Consider the following 17,403-nt stretch of genomic DNA (forward strand, 5'->3'; position numbering starts at 1 on the left):
AGGGTTGTAGTTTCCATGGAGACGCCTGTCTCAACAAGGGACGCCAAAAGGGCCAAAGAAGGGGTCTCAGGGGAGAAACAGACCTCCGAGGGCCTCAGAAGGAACAAGACTCTGTGAAGGGAGTGGAAGGGGGTGATGGGGTCTTAGCCTGGGGTTCAGGCTCACAGTGGTGACATCATCTCAGGTTATCAGGATGCATCTCTTTTCCTCCAGGGTCGCTCTTTCCCTGCAGAGCTCCCATTCTGATCCCTCCCCTTTCCTGGAGTGCCCACCCCACCCCAAACCCAGCCCTCCCCATCCCCCACGCCTGACAGCTTCAGAAATTAGGGGAAAGGGGACAACAGAAGGGGGTAGGGTGAGAATGAGTCCTGTATTGGGCCTGGAGGAGGGAGGAGCCCTTCCTTACCTCAGGGCCCGGCCTCTCCCCTTGTTTGCTCTGAGATAGCCAGTCTCGCTCGGCCCAGCACCAGCAGGCTGCTCGGTGGGCACTCCCTTCCTTCTCCCAGACCCAGACACTCAGACGGACCAAGAGTTGGCGGGATGATGGCCTGGTTCCCGCGGTGCTTCCTCTGCAGGTTCCTGCTGGGCTGGGTCGGCTTGAGTGGTGAGGAGGGGGCTGGCGGATGGGGATGAGAGCAACTGGACCAGGGAGGGGACATGGAAGGCTGCTGGGAGGGTCGAGGACAGAGGCTGGAGGACAAGTTGGGCCTCTCTCGGGAGGGTTTAACTACCACCCAACTTCTGTTTTTCTTTTCCTGACAAACACACCCCGGGACCTGGCCCAGTTTTGGTCCTTTCACCCACCAACCTGGCGGGTCTGGGCTCCTCCCTCCCGGAAACCTCAGGTTTCGGAAAGGGAGATATGAAGAGGAGGGAGCTGAGCCCTGGCAGAGGGAGGACACTCAGAGTCATCTGAGCCCTCCCCCTGCTGGCCTCTGGCACCCCCAGCCCCCGGGTTGGCTGTGGAGGTGAAGGTGCCCTCCGAGCCCCTGAGCACACCGGTGGGCAAGACTGCGGAGCTAACCTGCAGCTACAGCACCTCGGTGGGAGACAACTTTGCCCTGGAGTGGAGCTTCGTGCAGCCTGGGAAGCCCGTCTCCACGTCCCAACCGGTGAGCTGGGGGCACCTGCGCGAGTAGGGGGCCTTTCTGCCTTTGGTGGACTTGACAAGGAGAGGTAGGACCAGGGGACCCACCTAGGATGAGGGCAGGGTGTCAGAGAGAGTGCATTTGGGGATGAAAATACTTGGATGAAAAAAAATCAGTGGACTCTTTCTAGATCTTCTTAGGAACACAGTCTGCATGATCCTGTATCACATACACAGTCCTGCAGTTTGTAACTTCCTCCCCCATAGTTGGACTTCCCTGGTGGCTCAGTGGTAAAGAATCTGCCCCACTAAGGCAGGAGACTGGGGTTTGATCCCTGGGCTGGGAAGATCCCCTGTAGGAGGAAATGGTGCCCACTCCAGTATTCTTGCCTGGGAAATCCCATGGACAGAGGAGCCTGGCGGGCTACAATTCATGGGATCATAAAGAGTCAGACGGGACTTAGCCACTTCCCTATGTGAGTGCAGCTCCAGTGTCAGTTCCTAAACTCACAGAGGCTAAGCTGTTGTGATTAAAAGCAGGATAAAATGCTGCCCCTTCCAGGAATATTTGCTCTCCCTCCCCGCCCCCACCCCTGGATTGAGAGCTTGCGTAGCTGAAAGCAATGAATCCAGTTCATTCAGCACCTGGGAAGGGATGATATTTGGGGACAGATAGACCTTCACGGTTCTGGCTACAGAGTATCAGCTTCCCTGGCTGCTTTAAGGGAGGGTCTCTTATGCCTGCTTTGAAGGACTGTAGAGTTGACACCAGGTGGCAAAAGGCACATCCGCATGTCTTCTGCTTCTCCCCAGATCCTGTACTTCACCAATGGCCAGCTGTATCCAACTGGTTCTAAGGCAGAGAGGGCCAGCCTGCTTCAGAACCCCCCCACAGGAGGAGTGGCCACCCTGAAACTGACCGATGTCCGCCCCTCAGACACTGGAACCTACCTCTGCCATGTTAACAACCCACCAGATTTCTACACCAATGGGTTGGGGCTAATCAACCTTACTGTGCTGGGTAAGGCAGGCTAGGGACCCTCCAGCCACCCACATTACCTGAAAGATTGCACTGGCCTGCTAAATCTCCCCTATCCTGCTTTCTAGCCCAAGCACCTAACTGCACTAGAGACCTTGAAGGAAAATACCCCTTCCGAAAGTTGTCTAATCTTACCCCTGCTCCACCGTCCTCCCTCAGTCCCTAGTAAATCTCTCCCACAGATAGGGATCTGAGTCATCCCCCAACAGCTCCATCTTTAGGGGAACCTCCCATTTGCAGATAGATTCTGTTTCTCTCTAGGTTAGCAGCAGAGAAAAGTTATGGCCAATTAAAGGAAGAAGGCACTCCTGTTCAGAGCATCCATCTCACCTCAAACTAGAGCCTGATTGGAGAGGAGCAAACAGAAGAAACTATTAAAGGGGCCGGGGATGTTGAGATGGAAAAGAGAAGACTTAGGTGGTGGTGTGTAACAGCTGCAATCAAATATCTGAAGAACTGTCTCATGGAGGAGAGATTTTTCTTCTTTTTTCTTTGTGGGCCCAGAGGGCAGGAAATGGGACCAATGGGAGGATATCATATTAACACAGATTTGGCTTGACATTAGGAAGAATTTTCTAACAATCAGAATTTCCAATAGTGGAAATTACTTCCTGGAGATGAGGTGGTGTGTGAACAGAAGTGGACCGCTAGGTGGTAGGAGTATTAAGGCAGGAAACTTAGCACTTCATGGAGGTGGAGCCAGAAGAAAACTAAGGTACTTCTTATGACTTTTGCAGTGCCCCCCAGTAGACCCTCATGCAGTCAGAGTGGTCAGACCTCCGTGGGGGGCTCTGCTGCGCTCAGATGCAGCTCTTCTATGGGAGCCCCCAAGCCTGTGTACAACTGGATCCGCCTTGGAGCTTCTCCTACACCTTCTCCTGGCAGCATGGTGCAAGGTAAGGGTCCAGGCCACCAAGGAAGACGGGACTCAGAGCCTGGGCAGATCTGGCCTCTAAACTCCACACAGCCACAGTAGAAGTTCCATGTCTGGAGGTATGAGATACATGGCTGTATCTCCCCTACTTCTTCCTTGACTGCCTTTACTGTTCCCTCCTGTCATCCTGTACCATCTGCAGCTGTGTGGTCCTGGGAGCATTTATCAAGCTAAACATATTTCTGATATCCTGGAAGACAGTGGGGTATTCTGTGACTCCCACTTGCCTATTTTGGGGCTTGGGGTTCCTTGTAGATATTTTAATGGTCATGAATCATTTCCAAACTTCCTAGAGAGGAAGCCGAGGCAGAGTAGCAAGGACTGGCTTGAATCTCCTTCAGGGGATCACATAGCTGGCTAAGAGCCTTGGCTTCTCAGCCTCCTCATGCTGGCTCCAGTGCCCTGGCTACCCTCCCAAGCCCAGCAAACCCCTTTACCAATGCAGAAAGCCCCCAGGTCACCTCCCGATGTGTACTTTTCCTTGTAAAGGGAAGGTAAGCAGCTTAGAAGAACATTTGGGTCAGCTTAGAGCCCACTCCAGAGAACAGAATTTCTAGCAATCAAACCCTTTCCACCAACCAAGAACCTGACATCAGCCAGTAGCCAGCCCACCCCAGTTTCACTGCGGTGTCTGAACCCTTCATGTGTGCCATTTCCCTTCCCTGAAAAGGCAGCTGTGTAGGGTGGAAAGAGTACAGAAGTTGCAGTGGTTTTGACACTTCATCTCTGGGTCACCTTGGACAATTACTTTCCTTCTCTGCCAGTTTGCCCACTTATAAAACGAGGTTAGTTCCTTCCTGATGGGATTGTGGTAAGGATGAAGTGAGATACAGTTTTGTCATGGTGTAGCTCACTGTGAGTCGAATGAGTGATGGACACTTCTTCCTTATTCTCTAGATGAGGTGTCTGGCCAGCTCATTCTCACCAATCTCTCCCTGGTTTCCTCGGGCACCTACCGCTGTGTGGCCACCAACCAGATGGGCAGTGCGTCCTGTGAGCTGACCCTCTCTGTGACTGGTAGGGGATGCTGGGTAAAGGCTGGGTTGGTCTGCCTGGGTAGGGGGTCAGTGTGAAGCCATCTGGGGCATCAAGGAAGGTCTGTTGCTCTGACGATCATGTGTCTCCTTGTATGGGTGCTAAGTCGCTTCAGTCATGTCCGACTCTTTGCGACCCTATGGACTGTAGCCCCCCAGGCTCTTCTGTCCATGGGATTCTCCAGGCAAGAATACTGGAGTGGATTGCCAAGCTCTCCTCCAGGGGGTGGTCTTCCCGACCCAGGGATTGAACCCAGGTTTCCTGCACTGCAGGCAGATTCTTTACCATCTGAGCCACCAGGCATTTATCTCCTTACGTGTCTCCTTAGACCCTTCCAAAGGCCGAGTGGCTGGGACTGTGATTGGGGTGCTGCTGGGCCTGCTGTTCCTGTCCGTGGCTGTGTTCTGCCTGATAAGGTTCCAGAAAGAAAGGAGGAAGAGGCCCAAGGAGACATTCGGGGGGAGTGACCTACGGTGAGCATGAGGGCTGAGGGCTGGTCAGGGCGGGAGGAGAGGGCTTGGGTTAAGAGTTGGTGATGGCAGCTCTCAAGCTCTGACACCCTCAGGGGTGTTTCAGGGTGAGGGGCGTGACTCAGCCCTGGGCTTCGGTTGTGCTGTGGGTGCAGTGCGGCTCGTGTATTCCAGCGTGTGAGTGAAGTGTGCAGGGTGGAGGGCTTGGTTCATGAGCTACCCTCTCCCTCCTAACACTTAGAAGAATGTTTTGCTTTTCACTCTTAAGGAATTTTACGTAGATTAACAGGCTGTGGAGGCTAGGAGTTGTTTGTCCTGAACTCTCAGTCGAGTCTAGTTCTGTGTGGGGCAGAGAGAGGTAGTAAGGAAAGGAGAGGCAAAAGCCACCTGTCATCAACTTCAACTGTCAGCTGTGGGGTCCAGAGTCAGGCATCACTTCTCCAAGTATGGTCCTCACACTGGGAGAGTTCCTATGTGCCAAGCTGCTTCAGTCCTGTCCAACTCTTGGCGACCCTATGGACTGTAGCCTGCCAGTCTGTCCTCTCCAATCCCTCCTCTGTCCATGGGATTCTCCAGGCAAGAACACTGGAGTGGGTTGCCATGCCCTCCTCCAGGGGATCTTCCCAACGCAGGAATGGAACCTGTGTCTCTTATGTCTCCTGCATTGGCAGGTGGGTTCTTTTACCACTAGCACCACCTGGGAAGCCCAGTCCTCAGATTACCTGAACTAGGACTTGTTAAACATTCAGATTCAAACCACTTCCTATTCCTCCTGAAGCAGAATCTGTGTGTGTGTATGTGTTCGGGGGAGAGATGGGGCCTGGAATCGTCATTTCAACCAAAATTCCACGAGGATTCCTATGCACAGTAAAAATAAGAAGTCCCTGGGATAGAGGACGGGTGTGTTCTGAGGGATGCACCCAGCTTTCACTAAGAATTGCCTGTATCCCATCAGGGAGGACGCCATGGCACCGGGGGTTTCTGAGCAACCTTTGGAAAGGGAAGATTCAAGCAATGGGCTCCTGGGGAGGCCCTCCTCTGCCAGCACGGTGACGACCAAGTCAAAGCTCCCTATGGTTGTCTGATTTCTCTCTTGATCCCTGAGGGGGAATATCAGAAATTAAAGTTTTTGGGTACCATACTGTCTCTCTCTTCGTTCTGCCAGTTTAGCAAATTCCTCTAGGCGGCCCAAAGAGTATTCCCAGAAGGGATGCTGTAGGTGGGAAGTTTGGTTCCCAAGGTACCTTCTAATCTTGGTTCCCCTCCTCCCTTCACCCTTCCACCTCCACTTTTTGGTTTGGCCAAAGGAGACTTGTTCAGGTTTCCAGTGCTCATGTACCCAAACTCCCTCCCTTCTGGCACCCTCTGAACTCTTGGACATTCCTCTTTATTGTTCACATTCCAACCCAGCACAGTCACATGCACACACGGAGATAAAAACCCTCCCGGCCACAGCCCCAGGAGCCCGTGGGGGGCGGGGCCAGAAGGAGCAGGGGCGGGGCCGCGGGAGACTCCTCCTACCGAGCCGCCCCTGCGCTCCGCGTTCGCGTAAACAAGCGGAGAGCTGGAGAGGTGGCTCTCGGGGTACGCTGAGGAGAGGGGAGGGCTGATTACAGGCAGGCGTGGGGTTGGGGCGTGACATAGCAACTTCCCTTCTGATCACCGGCAGGGGCATCCGACATCATAAAAACCCTCCTCCCCTCTCTCCTCGCCCCAAAGTTCTAGACTAGGCTGGGGCGTGAGCGGCGCAGCAGAGACGCAGGGGCGCCCCTTTAGCTGCGCGCGGAACTAAAGGATTTCTTTTTTTTTTTTTGGAGTGTTCTTGGGCCACGCTTAGGGCGCCCTCCGCAGTGCGCGAAGGGAAGCACGCGGAGGCTGTGGAGAGAGAGCTGCATGCTGGGTGCGGGGAGAGGTGGGCGAGAAGCTCTAGAAGGAAGATTTGGGGGCGCGAGGATGGGGGGTCAGGGTGGGGAGGAAGGGCGAACGGGGACCATACTAGACTGGAGAGCTAACTAAAAGGGCACGGCCTTAGCGACTGATGGACGAAGTGTTCCTGGGAGAGGGAGTCTCTGGGGGAAGCAGAGGGCTCCTGAAGCTGGCAGGTTGGTGGAAAGAAGAGGATCACAGACACGGCAGGGAAGTCTCGTCACTGCGAAGGGGACGCGGCATCCATCTGTCTCCGGAAACTGAGCAGAGAGAAGGGGTGAGCACCTGCCCGCTCCCAGTACTTTCTTCTCTACCCTCCGTCCTGAACCGGGGCACCCAGGGCGGGGAGCGGGGATCACCCGGGACTGCCCACTCGGAGTCACTGAGCTGAAATGAGCCTGCGGCCTGTAGGTGTGCGAGCCGCGGGGTGTTTGTGACCCCTGGGCCCGGCTTGTGGAGTCCAGTGCGGGTGACAGGTGTGTCGGTCCAGGTGCGCCCCGTCGCAGCGTCAGGTGTCACCAAGGGTCAGAAAGCCCGTAGGCTCAGGGGCATTTTCCCTGGCTGGGAGGCGGGTGGAGGCGGAGGAGGGAAGGGGTGGGTCTGGGGCTTTTCTATCACTCAGGGGTCCCACCCCGCTGTTTCGGAGTCGCATTCATTACCTTCGAAAATGCTCAGTCCTTCGGTCCGGGGCGAGGCAGAACGGAGGATGGAGATAGAAACAGGTGAGCTCTCGAGCCCGCAGCCTTTCCCCACCACGCGCCCCCACCCACCATCGCCAATTTCCTTGGCTCCCTTCACACCCTTCTCCATCCCCCAGTGCCCTTAGTCATCCTTGCACCTTCGGAGGAAGGGGCCCGGTGTCGGGAAGGAGAGCCTGCGGCCCGCCTCACCTGGCCTAGTCTCCGCTGGGGCCGCCGCCCGCGCCTCCCCGGGCGCCCCCAGCTCCGCCTGGTCCCCCGGGGCCCGGGCCCTTCCGGCCGCGCTCTCCGCTCTTTATCTTCTTCCTCGCCATGTGGCCCCGGAAACTCGCCTGGATTTTGGCAGCGGCCGCGTTGGCACCCGGATCGTCCAGAGGGATGTCTAGAATGTCGTCGTCCGGCTTCGAGCAGGCGCTCTCCTGAGGGTGGGGTAGCGGGGAGGGGGTGTTTCTTGTGGGGTGACCCGGCCGAGGTCCCCGAGAGGGTGGGGTAGGAGGAGAGACTTTGGGGACTGAGACCAGGGCGACGTGGGAGTGGGAAGCGCAGAGAAGGGGCTAAGGCAGGGCCCGCACTGGGGCAGGGGGAGGGGACGGTGTATGTGTGTGCTTGTGTGTCTTGGGCAGCGGCAGACCAAAAGGAACGTTCAGGGTCAGGTGGACACAGCTGTGTTCCCAACTCAGGAAAAAGAAGCGCACAGTAGATGTGCTACAAGACAGCCAGGTAGCCGTAAGTGAGCCACGGCCCAAGCCAGCAGCCCAGTGAGGGGAGCCGTCTAGCTGTCCGCAGGGTGCCTGCAATTACTGGAGAAGAGCAAAGTAAACCACGGCGGGACTCCTGGACACGGCTGCCTTTCCCCCATCCTCAGAGGGTGCCTCTGGCTCAGAAGGGTCCCTGCTGAGTCCAGGATTCCCTGGGGGAGGGTTTAGAAGAATCAGCAGGCTTTCCCTTTGCTGAGTAAAATCACCCCAGAGCTCAAAGCTGGGATGAAGGTGAAGATGGGGCTTACCCTGCAGTGGAGCAGCCTTCCCCCACCCAGGGCTAGAGGCCAGAGACTGTTTCCCCATTCAGGTTCTATTCTGCACTGCTCCAAACACAGGAGAGAAGGGATGGTCTGCAAGAAGCTACAGAGAAAAGGCTTCACTTCAAAAAAGGACAAAGGAAAGATAAGCAGGAGCAAGAAGTCCTTTCCATGAGGTGCGCAAGAGAAAGAAAAGAATAATGACAATAGTTCCTAATACCATTGAAGCACTGCCCTTGTTCCAGGCATGGCAACACAAGGTTTTACAGATGTTATTTTATTTAGCCCTGGCAACAACCCTATGACATACCTTTTATTGTTATCCCAGTTGACCCTTAATCAAACTGAGTCAAGTCTTGAAAACCTACCTGAGGTTGTACAGGTAGTTATCAGGACCAAAGAGTCAAGCCTTTGTATGTTAGAGTCCAGAGTCTGTTTTTAACCCCTGCCTGTGTATGTGCTAAGTCGCTTCAGTCGTGTCCGACTCTTTGCGACCCAGTGGACCACAGGCTCTTCTGTCCATGGGGCTCTCCAGGCAAGAATACTGGAGTGGATTGCCCTGCCCTCCTCCAGGGGATCTTCCCAACCCAGGGATCGAACCTGTGTCCCATGTGTCTCCCTGTTCTTTACCACTAGCGCCGCCTGGGAAGCCCCTTTTAATCCCTACTTTGCAGATAAGCAAAGACAGTCAAGAAAATGAACCATGCTCTACCACTTGCTAATTGAGTGGTCTTAGGCAAGTTTTCTAATCTTTTCCTATCTCCATTCCTTCATCTGAAATCAGGTTCCTCTGGGTCATGGGGAAGAATAAACACTGTGATATGCAGAAAATTTCTGGCACAATCTAGTCGCTCAATTAATGGTAGCTATTATGATTCTTTTAAATAATGGTAAGTTGATGCAAGATAGTTGTTTCTGTAGGTTGAAGCAGTCATGTAAAAGCAATATCATAGGGAGCAACCAAAAAATAAGGAGACCCAACCCAACAGCTATGAGGTGAGGTGGGAAGCTTAAGGTTAACTGTGGAGTTAAAAGGGCATTTCTCCTTTGAACTGACTTTTTTTTTTTTTTTGCCTGAGGACTTCCACTACTTTCCCTGTGTTTTTGTTTCTCTGGCAGGAGATGACCAAGGTCTCACATACTAAGAGTAATTCAGTTGCATTCCTTTCTCTTCCCTCCATCACCCATCCAGTTCACGGAATTGAGATGAGTGTGAGTGGGACCTCAGTGATCACTGCCCCAACCAGATCCCACCCCAGGACCTGCATGGGTTTCAATCCCAGATGCTTAAGTCCAGGTTTACAAATGGCTTCCTCTCATCATGGTCCCCAAGGTTGTCTGCATTTTCTGGGCTTCAGAGATCTTTGGTTTGCGCTCAAGATGTCCAAAGTTGAGTTAAGTGCAGGTAAAAGGTGTTATCAAGGGCTGGGGTGGCTTTGGAGGGGCCCGACACACTCTTTTTGTCTTTCCTGGGTCTATCCCTCTCTCCCTGACATCTCATTCCCCACTTATAAACAGAAATCACTCTTTTCTGGATCCTCGATTCTTAGAACTCAAACCTTTCTTGGGGATATTCTTAGGGAATGGCAAAAGTTTCTTCTCCAAAGAGGATAATGATCAAAAACGCATGCCCAACGCCCTCCCCTGAGCCAGCAGCTGTAGCGGTTGAGCGGAGGAAGGGGTATCTTCCCCCAGAAATGCTCAGACCCACCTGCTGCCACCACCCACCCCAGCTGCATCCAGAATGGAACAACAGGCAGAGCCACCCCCAACTCACTGCTTCTTCACAGAGCCCACTCCCTCTCCCTTCAGCTGAGTTCTCAGGGCAGAGCTGGAGGGACAGTAAAAAGACCCAGGACGGGTGCCTACGTTGGTGCCTTCCAAAACCAAGATCTGATGGTGTGTGCCTGAGAGCTCTGCATGAACTAGGGGGCTTCTGGGAGGGGGAGGTGGACAGTTGTGGGCAAAACACGAGTCATGGCTCTTGGTCCCAAACATCACTTCAGCTCTGAGGGTCTCAATATCTTCAGCCACATCTAGAAGTTGGCCCCAATTAAGGCAGTCTCCTTCAGCTCCCTTGTCCTAAAGGCTTTAAGAATTATCCCTGCCTACTGCTTGTCATATGCTGGGCCCCGTGCTAAGCACTTTGCACCCGTTGGTGGTGGTGATGGTTTAGTTGATCAGTTGTGTCCGACTCTTGCGACCCCGTGGAGCCCACCAGGCTTCTCTGTCCATGGGATTTCCCAGGCAAGAATACTGGAGTGGGCTGCTGTTTCTTGCTCCACGGGATTTTCCTGACCCAGGGATTGAACCCGCATCATCCGCATTGCAGGAGGATTCCTTACTGCTGAGCCAAAAGGGACATCTTCATTTAATCTCTATTTTACAGGTCAAGAAACACCCGAGATATCTTGCAAATTACCCAAGGTCACAGAGCTGACAAATAGTGATGGGATTCAGAAACCTGTGCTGCGAACTACTTCCTCAGGGCAGGTAATTATTTCTATGAGTTGGATCATCAACTAGACTAAGTAAAAAAAAAAAAGTCCAAAACTGTTTCTTTGCCTTTTTATATTAAGTGATTCAGGAAAAGCCTGATATTTGTGACTATGTAAATTGGCAACTGGTACATCTGAATCAACAGCTCTTGCTCTTAAAAAAAAAAAAAAAAAAAGCAGGACTGTTTTCTTCCCATTTCTGTCTGAGCCTCTTTACCAAGGAGAAAGAAGGGAATAAGGGAGGCCTAGGCGTTGCCCAAACACCAGGTTGGAGAGCCCAGGATGGACGGTGAAGAGGGACTGGTTCCCAGCCTCCCAGATGTGCTTGTTCACTATGCATGTCCCAGCTTCCTCCCAGCGCAGAGCTCAGCCCTCCACAGAATGGAGATGGGTAGGAAGATGCTCAGTCCCAGCCCTGCCCCAACCCTCAGCCCGTCGCCTCTTCTCGGACCCCCTGCACAGCCTGGCAGTGGTGCTGTCTCTTGCCCAGCCCTTTAGCCCTGCACACCTAGGACACGACCTGAAAGGGGGAGGGCGCCTTTGTACAGAATGCACTGGAGGAGGTGACCCAGAATACGGGGCAAGTGGGATAATTGTGTGTTTGCCTCTGCTGTATTATTTGAGTGAGCAGTGTCTTCTTTTTTAGGGGACACTTATTCCAACCATGCCCACCAGCCCTTCAGTATGGCTTTCTGGGCACTCATGAACATGGTCCAGGGCAGACCAGAGCCCACAGGCAGGCACCCGACATCCTACTCTAATTAGTCCTGCAGGTGCCAGTGGGGACAAGTTACTGTCCTTCTCTGGCTTTTTGGAGTCTTTGCTCTCGCATTTCTTTCCATTGACCATGATTCCTGACTTATCTTCCCCACCATTCTTACCATCTGGGCAATATTTCCTCTCCCCCACAGGCATACCCAGAACCCACCATCCATTTATTTTCTGTTTTGTAAAACACCACTGGGAGGTGAGGAGCCCAGGAACCTCCATTAAGAGCCCAGTTCTCCTTTCTCAACCAAAAACTGCTTCCAGGAGAACAACAGAGAGGAAAGGCTGGAAGAAAATATGTTATCGGGGCTTTCTCTAGGGGTGGGATTGTAGATGATTGACATGTTTCTTTTTTATACTTTTCTTCAGTTTAAATTTTTTTTTCTGTTATGAGCATATTACCTTTACAATGAGGAAATATTGGAAATATTTATAGGAGAGGTTAAATTACAGCTGTTGGAATCGGACAAGTCTAGTGTTCCACCTCCACACTTAGAAGCTGTGCTTCCTTAGGCAAATCATTTAATCTTTCTAAACCTCATTTTGCACATCTGTAAAATGGAAAAATATCTACCTCACAGGATTGTCATGATGGTTAAATATAAAGTGTTAGGTACATGGTAAGCATTCATAAATTGACAACAATTATTTGTATTAATAAGAGCTAAACATCATAACAACAGCCACAACCACTTGCCCCTTTCTTTCTGCCTCTTGGTACTCAGACACAGGGAACCCTCACCTCTTGTAAATTGGGCTATTCCTTCCATCCAAACCTTATTTTCCCCCCTTTTTAAGCCATACGGTGGAGGGTGGGGAGCAGGCAAAGTTATAACTTCTTGTGTCATTAGCTGGGTTGACCAAATGGCTGAGAATACAAGGGCTTTGGAGTCGGACTTCCTCTATATGTAAGGACTAAAAATAAATACATGAAAGTAACAAGTAAATAAACAAATACAAACATATCGTATACACGTATGATCACCACTCCTCGTATGTGCCAGGAGCCTGGTCCTGTGCTAGGCGCTTTCATGCCCGCAGCTTTAACAGCAACCTGCTTTGGCGTCAGGTCTCCTTGTGGGCGCTGACAAATTGCAGACACTTCCTTCCCTCGCCAGCAGGGCTCTCTCGCGGTCACTTCACCCAGCCCCCTCCAGAGCTAGAAAGCGTTGGAGGCCGGGCCAATCCCTCCCCAGGACCACATGGACTAGGCTCTTCGCTGCCCATCAGTACTAAGGTAACCAGCATGAATTGACTATCTCACCGGGCGCTGCACAGGACGCGAGGGTCACCAAGGTCATCCTGTCCGCCCACCGACGGCGGCAGTAGTGGGATGGGGATTGGGGTGGGGAAAGCCAGGGGAAAGGAGTCGCGGTTGCTTCGCTAGGCGACGGTTTCCAGCGTCTCCCTGGGGAAGTTCCTCCTCTTCTCGTCTAACCTGCAGCTTTCCTGTTGCAGAGCCTTGTCGAGCTCCGGGTCCAACCTAGACTGCTTAGCGGATGGGCGCCCAGACGCCCCCGCGAGTTGGGGAGCATTTTTCCTAGGGCTTCCAAGTCAGGCGGGCGCCTTCCACCACCCACCATTCGCGTCTCAGCAGGCACCCTTATGGCTCCTAGGTCTTCTGCACCCACTTCCATCCCTCACTTCCCACTCCCCCTCCAGGAGCTTCTCGGTAGCCCCTTCCCCAGACCAAGCTGAGTGCCCGTCCCCCAGGCCCGCTCACTTACGGTGCAGCAGTCCATGTTTGATGTCAGGAGTCCTTGGCTGGGACGGAGGCTGGCGCAGGGGGTCTGCGCGGTGACGGTTAGGGACCCTGGGGCGGTGGCGAGGCAGCCGATCCGTGCCGAACTAGCCGCTCAGCTCTCGGGTCCTCTCTCCCGCGCTCCGCTCTGCTGGAGAAAGTATCCTGAGCCCTGCGGAAGAGAAGCCAATCAGGAGAAGCCCTCGGCAGAGTGGGCGGGGGGATTGGAGGCAGGGCCACGCCCCCTCGCGGCTCCCTCCTCCTCGCCCCGCCTCCTGCCCCAACCCCTCTGCCTACACACTTCCATCCATTCCTCCTACACACCCCATCCTCCCAAACTCACCACCAACACCTGCCCGTTGCTGCCGAGGCGGCAGACTGCCAAGCAGATGTATGCCAGCGCACGCAGAAGGAGGACCCCGACATCCCGGGCACAAAAACACTCGCATCTGGGCACAACACTCCTCCCACCCACAGAGAGAAAACCATGCACCCCTCACCCACACTTCCACAAACTAGCTAGAGTCCCAAATATGGTTCCTTCTACCTTCCCTCCCCGCTCAGGCCTCAAAGAAATAAATGACCCCCTAGGACGTGCGGTTTAAAGGTATCGTCATCACTCTGCGGTGGAATGGGGAAGATGTGGGTACATAACCTGGAGGTGGGCACGCGTAAACACAAAAGCTCACACCAGAGCCCAACACGTCCATATATGATACTCCCCAGGCTAACTAAAACGTGCACTTCGACACGCAAAGACTGCAAAAATAACTAAACAGGCCTTGTACACACGCTGTGCTGATACACGCAGACTCCCTGTTATGTGCACACACCAGCACACATGTACACGGCAATCACCCTACTAGAAATGTCCGCATTACATATCTATCTATCCATCCATCCATCTATATGTCCTGCACTAACAAAATCATATATGCATGACACCCATTTGGTGTGTGTATAGAGAGGGAGAAAGATAGATGTAGATATACACACCTTTCCTTCCCACTCCCCAAACCACACCTCCCCAACCTCTTGTTCCATTGCTTCTGTATAAGACAAATACTGGCTACTCTCACCCTTGCCCCTGGGAGGGGAAGAAAATACTCTCAACCCCATTGTAGGGAAATATCCGAAGTCATCAGTTCTCTGGGTCAAAGGTGGAGGAAGGATGTGGGCTTTGTGAGAGGCTTGGGAAGGGAGATATGGGAGGAGGAGCCTCGTAGGAGAACAGCCTGGTGGGGGAACAGCTTGCCAACCTCCCCCAACCGGTCAGGGTACCAGAGCTAGCAGCGTGGCATGCTAGTGAAGAGGTTGGACCACTTCTGAGAAAACTGGGAGGTTCTTCTCAGCTGAGGTCCTAGAGGAGGGAAGGAAGCAAGGATGCCTGCTCTTCAGGTGTGTGGACTGGAGCAGAGGGGAGGAGGGGGAAAATGCCCTGTGGCTCTGGCTGCGACAGGGGTTGCTGAAACAGCACTGATGTGACTCCACAGCCACTCACCCATCCTAGCATGGCTGTCACATGCTTCCTTCCTACCTGAACATTTGGGCTTTGCTTGCCAAAGGGAAAATGAGTGGGAGGGAAATTCTGGTGGCCACTCAGGTTGGGGACAGGGTTAGCCAGCTTGTCTCCCAAGCTGAGCTGGATGCCAGCTGGGATTCCAGGCCCCGGGGTGTAGGGGTGTCTCTCTCAGCAGGTTTGGGACCCACCCACCCTTGTAACTGAAAATCTGTTCCCCATTCTGTCTCTGGCACATCCTTCATCCCCCACCCCCACACCTCCACCAAATGGCAGAAAGTCCTGGGAACTCGGGCCCTTGCCTACATGAGGGCCTCGGGTTTGTGCCAGTTAGCGTTAGTGTTCAACTCTGGGTTCCAGAGGAGAGAGGGGAGGAGGACCTGAGGGGCATACTGGATATCAGGCCTGGACTCCGTGCTTATCTCTTCCCAAATTAGAGCTGAGGAATTCGGGATTGAGTGAGTTTGCAGTAAAGTCTCCCAAGTTGCTAGGCAACATCACTCTGCAGGCTGCATTGCCTCTGGGCCCTTCTTCCTGCTGGTCAGAGCTGAAGAGGGGGTATCTTATTAATGCACCCCCCTTCAGACCCCCGCACAGGCAGCACAGCCCTCTCCTCCTCCTGAATGACACCTTTGTGTGGAGGTGAGGGTGTCTCTGAACAACCGCAGGCCCAAGGGACAATGGATACGTGACAGTGGTTCTACCTGGAAAACAACCATTTCAGCAACAGCCCACTTGAGGCGCCTACGCAGAACTGGCCACAGCGCTTGTCAGGGGGATGGGCAGGCGCAGAGGTGAGGAAAAGGTAGACAGACAGGAAGGCAGAGACAGAAATAGAAAGGCAGACACCCACAGACTCAAGTATCCAGAGGGGAGCAGCACCACTACATGGGGATGTCCCCATGTAATGACACCTACATGCACACACACACACACACACACACACTGGTCACACATCTTCAGAGACACGTACTGTGGGCTCTTCGCTACACAGTCACATTCAAAGACACGCACAGAAGCAGGCCCCTCCACCAGTACACATCAAGGACGCGCATATCCTCTGGTGAGGGGTTCCTCTTCCGGACTAGGTGACTAAGGTTGTCGGCAAGTCTGGCTGGGTGGATCTGTGAGCCTCTGATTCTCGAATCAATGAGAAGGAAAGGAGACAGGAGCAGTGAGGACTGAGGGGTCCCGGGACTTTGAGGAACTGATGAGACCAGATGACACTCCCCACAGAGAACTGCCTGGCCTGGGGCCTGGGGCCAAGGTCAGCCTTTGGAGTATTACCTGTTAACCTGCTGCGCTTGGGCCCTGCATTTATCGTCCTTGACTCTTCACATTTCAAAAACTCCCCGACTTCCACTGCTATTGAAGGAGAAGGACTGCAGGCCTAGAAAGGAGAAGAACTCTGGAAGGGCCTGGTTTGAGAGTGAGCTGGGGCCCGTGGGTGCAGAGAGGATGCTGGACTCAGCAGGGAGTAGGGAGGTGGAGGGCACAGCTGGAAGGCAAAGCTGGCAGAGGAGGAGATGGCTCAACACAAGAGAGGATAAAAGATGGATTAGTGGGAAGCTTCTAGGGTCCAGTACAGATTCTTCTTGGGACAGATGGAGGGGGATTTGGAGAGAGCTGGTCCTTATAAGCGGAGACAAACGCCAAGGCACATGGCAAGCTATTTGCCAAGACTTGTGGCTTCCCCGCCTTGGAGTGGGCACTTTCTGAACATAACATCCTAGCTCTAACCCACGGCGGGACTCCACAATAAGACAAGGGTGGGACGTGGGAGGCTGCGCCTTTGGTGAAGCCGAGCTGGGGGCTTCTTAGGTCAGGATTTTGAGTGGAAGGGGTGAAGGTAGCAGGAAATTCATTTTTCTCTGCAAATATTTCAGCTTTTGCTGTGGTAGTATTTTTAGCGACTTGGTTGGCAGAGGAGGAGCCCGGGTACATTTTTAAAGGGGCCTCTACCAGACTGGAGGTCTCCTCCCACCCTACCCCCACATGTCAGAAAGGCAAGGGGGAGAAAGCACATGGCATTCAAATCTAAAAGTCGGTTTTGCTAGCCGTTAGGCCACCGTGAAGTCATCTTTGCCGGTAGTCGTTGTCTGTTTTCATTAACATCATTCTCATTAGCATCCTTATCAAGAGTAAATATTTCTCAAACTTCTGCTGTGTGCAGGGTGCTGCTCCAGGCAGGATAGAAAAAGCTTACCAGGACACACTTGGTGAGACAGAGAAGAGAGCATACTTCCTAGTGAGTGCTGGGTGCTGTGTGTCGTGCTAGCCACGTTGTAAATGTGATTTCGTTTAATTCTGATAACAACCCTGCAAGTTAGGCCTTATCTTTCCTATTTTACAGATGAGGATGTGAAGAACTTTCAGGGGTTGAAGAATTTACCCAAGCTTCCACTGGCATGAAATGCAAGAGCCCGGATTAAAACCCAGAAGAGAATGATAATATTATCCTAAATCTGAATAATGATTTACAAGGTGTTTCCACAATCATGATTTAATTTGGTGCTTTTGAGAACTGTGTGAGGAGGTATTAGTATTTTTAACGTGTTTGAGGAGGAAGTGAGGCCTGGAGAGATTCAGGGACTCGGAGACTAAAAGGCGAGAATTCTATTACAGCTTTGAATTCTGTGAATACTCACGATACAACTCCCAGTGCTTACT

General features: G+C 53.0%; 2 protein-coding genes and 1 long non-coding RNA gene across 3 annotated transcripts; 2 read left to right on the forward strand and 1 right to left on the reverse strand.

The window, feature by feature from the left end:
• Positions 1-22: 22 nt before the first annotated feature.
• VSIG2 (V-set and immunoglobulin domain containing 2) lies at positions 23-6,033 on the forward strand. Its single transcript, XM_055581275.1, has 7 exons — positions 23-604; positions 949-1,112; positions 1,901-2,108; positions 2,864-3,022; positions 3,958-4,077; positions 4,424-4,568; positions 5,521-6,033. The coding sequence occupies exons 1-7, from the start codon at positions 541-543 to the stop codon at positions 5,648-5,650; spliced, it is 990 nt and encodes a 329-aa protein (XP_055437250.1). The 5' UTR covers positions 23-540; the 3' UTR covers positions 5,651-6,033.
• Positions 6,034-6,631: 598 nt separating this feature from the next.
• On the reverse strand, positions 6,632-13,361 carry NRGN (neurogranin). Its single transcript, XM_055581274.1, has 4 exons — positions 13,201-13,361; positions 7,382-7,608; positions 7,151-7,168; positions 6,632-6,751 (listed from the first exon to the last, which is right to left on the reverse strand). Exons 1-2 carry the CDS (start codon positions 13,213-13,215, stop codon positions 7,387-7,389), a joined length of 237 nt encoding a protein of 78 aa, XP_055437249.1. The 5' UTR covers positions 13,216-13,361; the 3' UTR covers positions 6,632-6,751; positions 7,151-7,168; positions 7,382-7,386.
• On the forward strand, positions 7,179-13,310 carry LOC129652550 (uncharacterized). Its single transcript, XR_008714580.1, has 4 exons — positions 7,179-7,213; positions 8,258-8,383; positions 10,597-10,700; positions 12,592-13,310. It is a non-coding gene; the product is annotated as an uncharacterized LOC129652550 (long non-coding RNA).
• Positions 13,362-17,403: the final 4,042 nt, after the last annotated feature.

The sequence above is a fragment of the Bubalus kerabau genome, chromosome 5, assembly GCF_029407905.1.
Source record: "Bubalus kerabau isolate K-KA32 ecotype Philippines breed swamp buffalo chromosome 5, PCC_UOA_SB_1v2, whole genome shotgun sequence".
NCBI classification, from domain to species: domain Eukaryota; kingdom Metazoa; phylum Chordata; class Mammalia; order Artiodactyla; family Bovidae; genus Bubalus; species Bubalus kerabau.

Coding starts and splice junctions, on each gene's coding strand:
- VSIG2 (XM_055581275.1), top strand. CDS start 541: ATGATGGCCTGGTTCCCGCGGTGCTTCCTCTGCAGGTTCCTGCTGGGC. Junction 4,078..4,423: donor GCTGACCCTCTCTGTGACTG/GTAGGGGATGCT, acceptor GTGTCTCCTTAG/ACCCTTCCAAAGGCCGAGTG. Junction 4,569..5,520: donor TTCGGGGGGAGTGACCTACG/GTGAGCATGAGG, acceptor GTATCCCATCAG/GGAGGACGCCATGGCACCGG.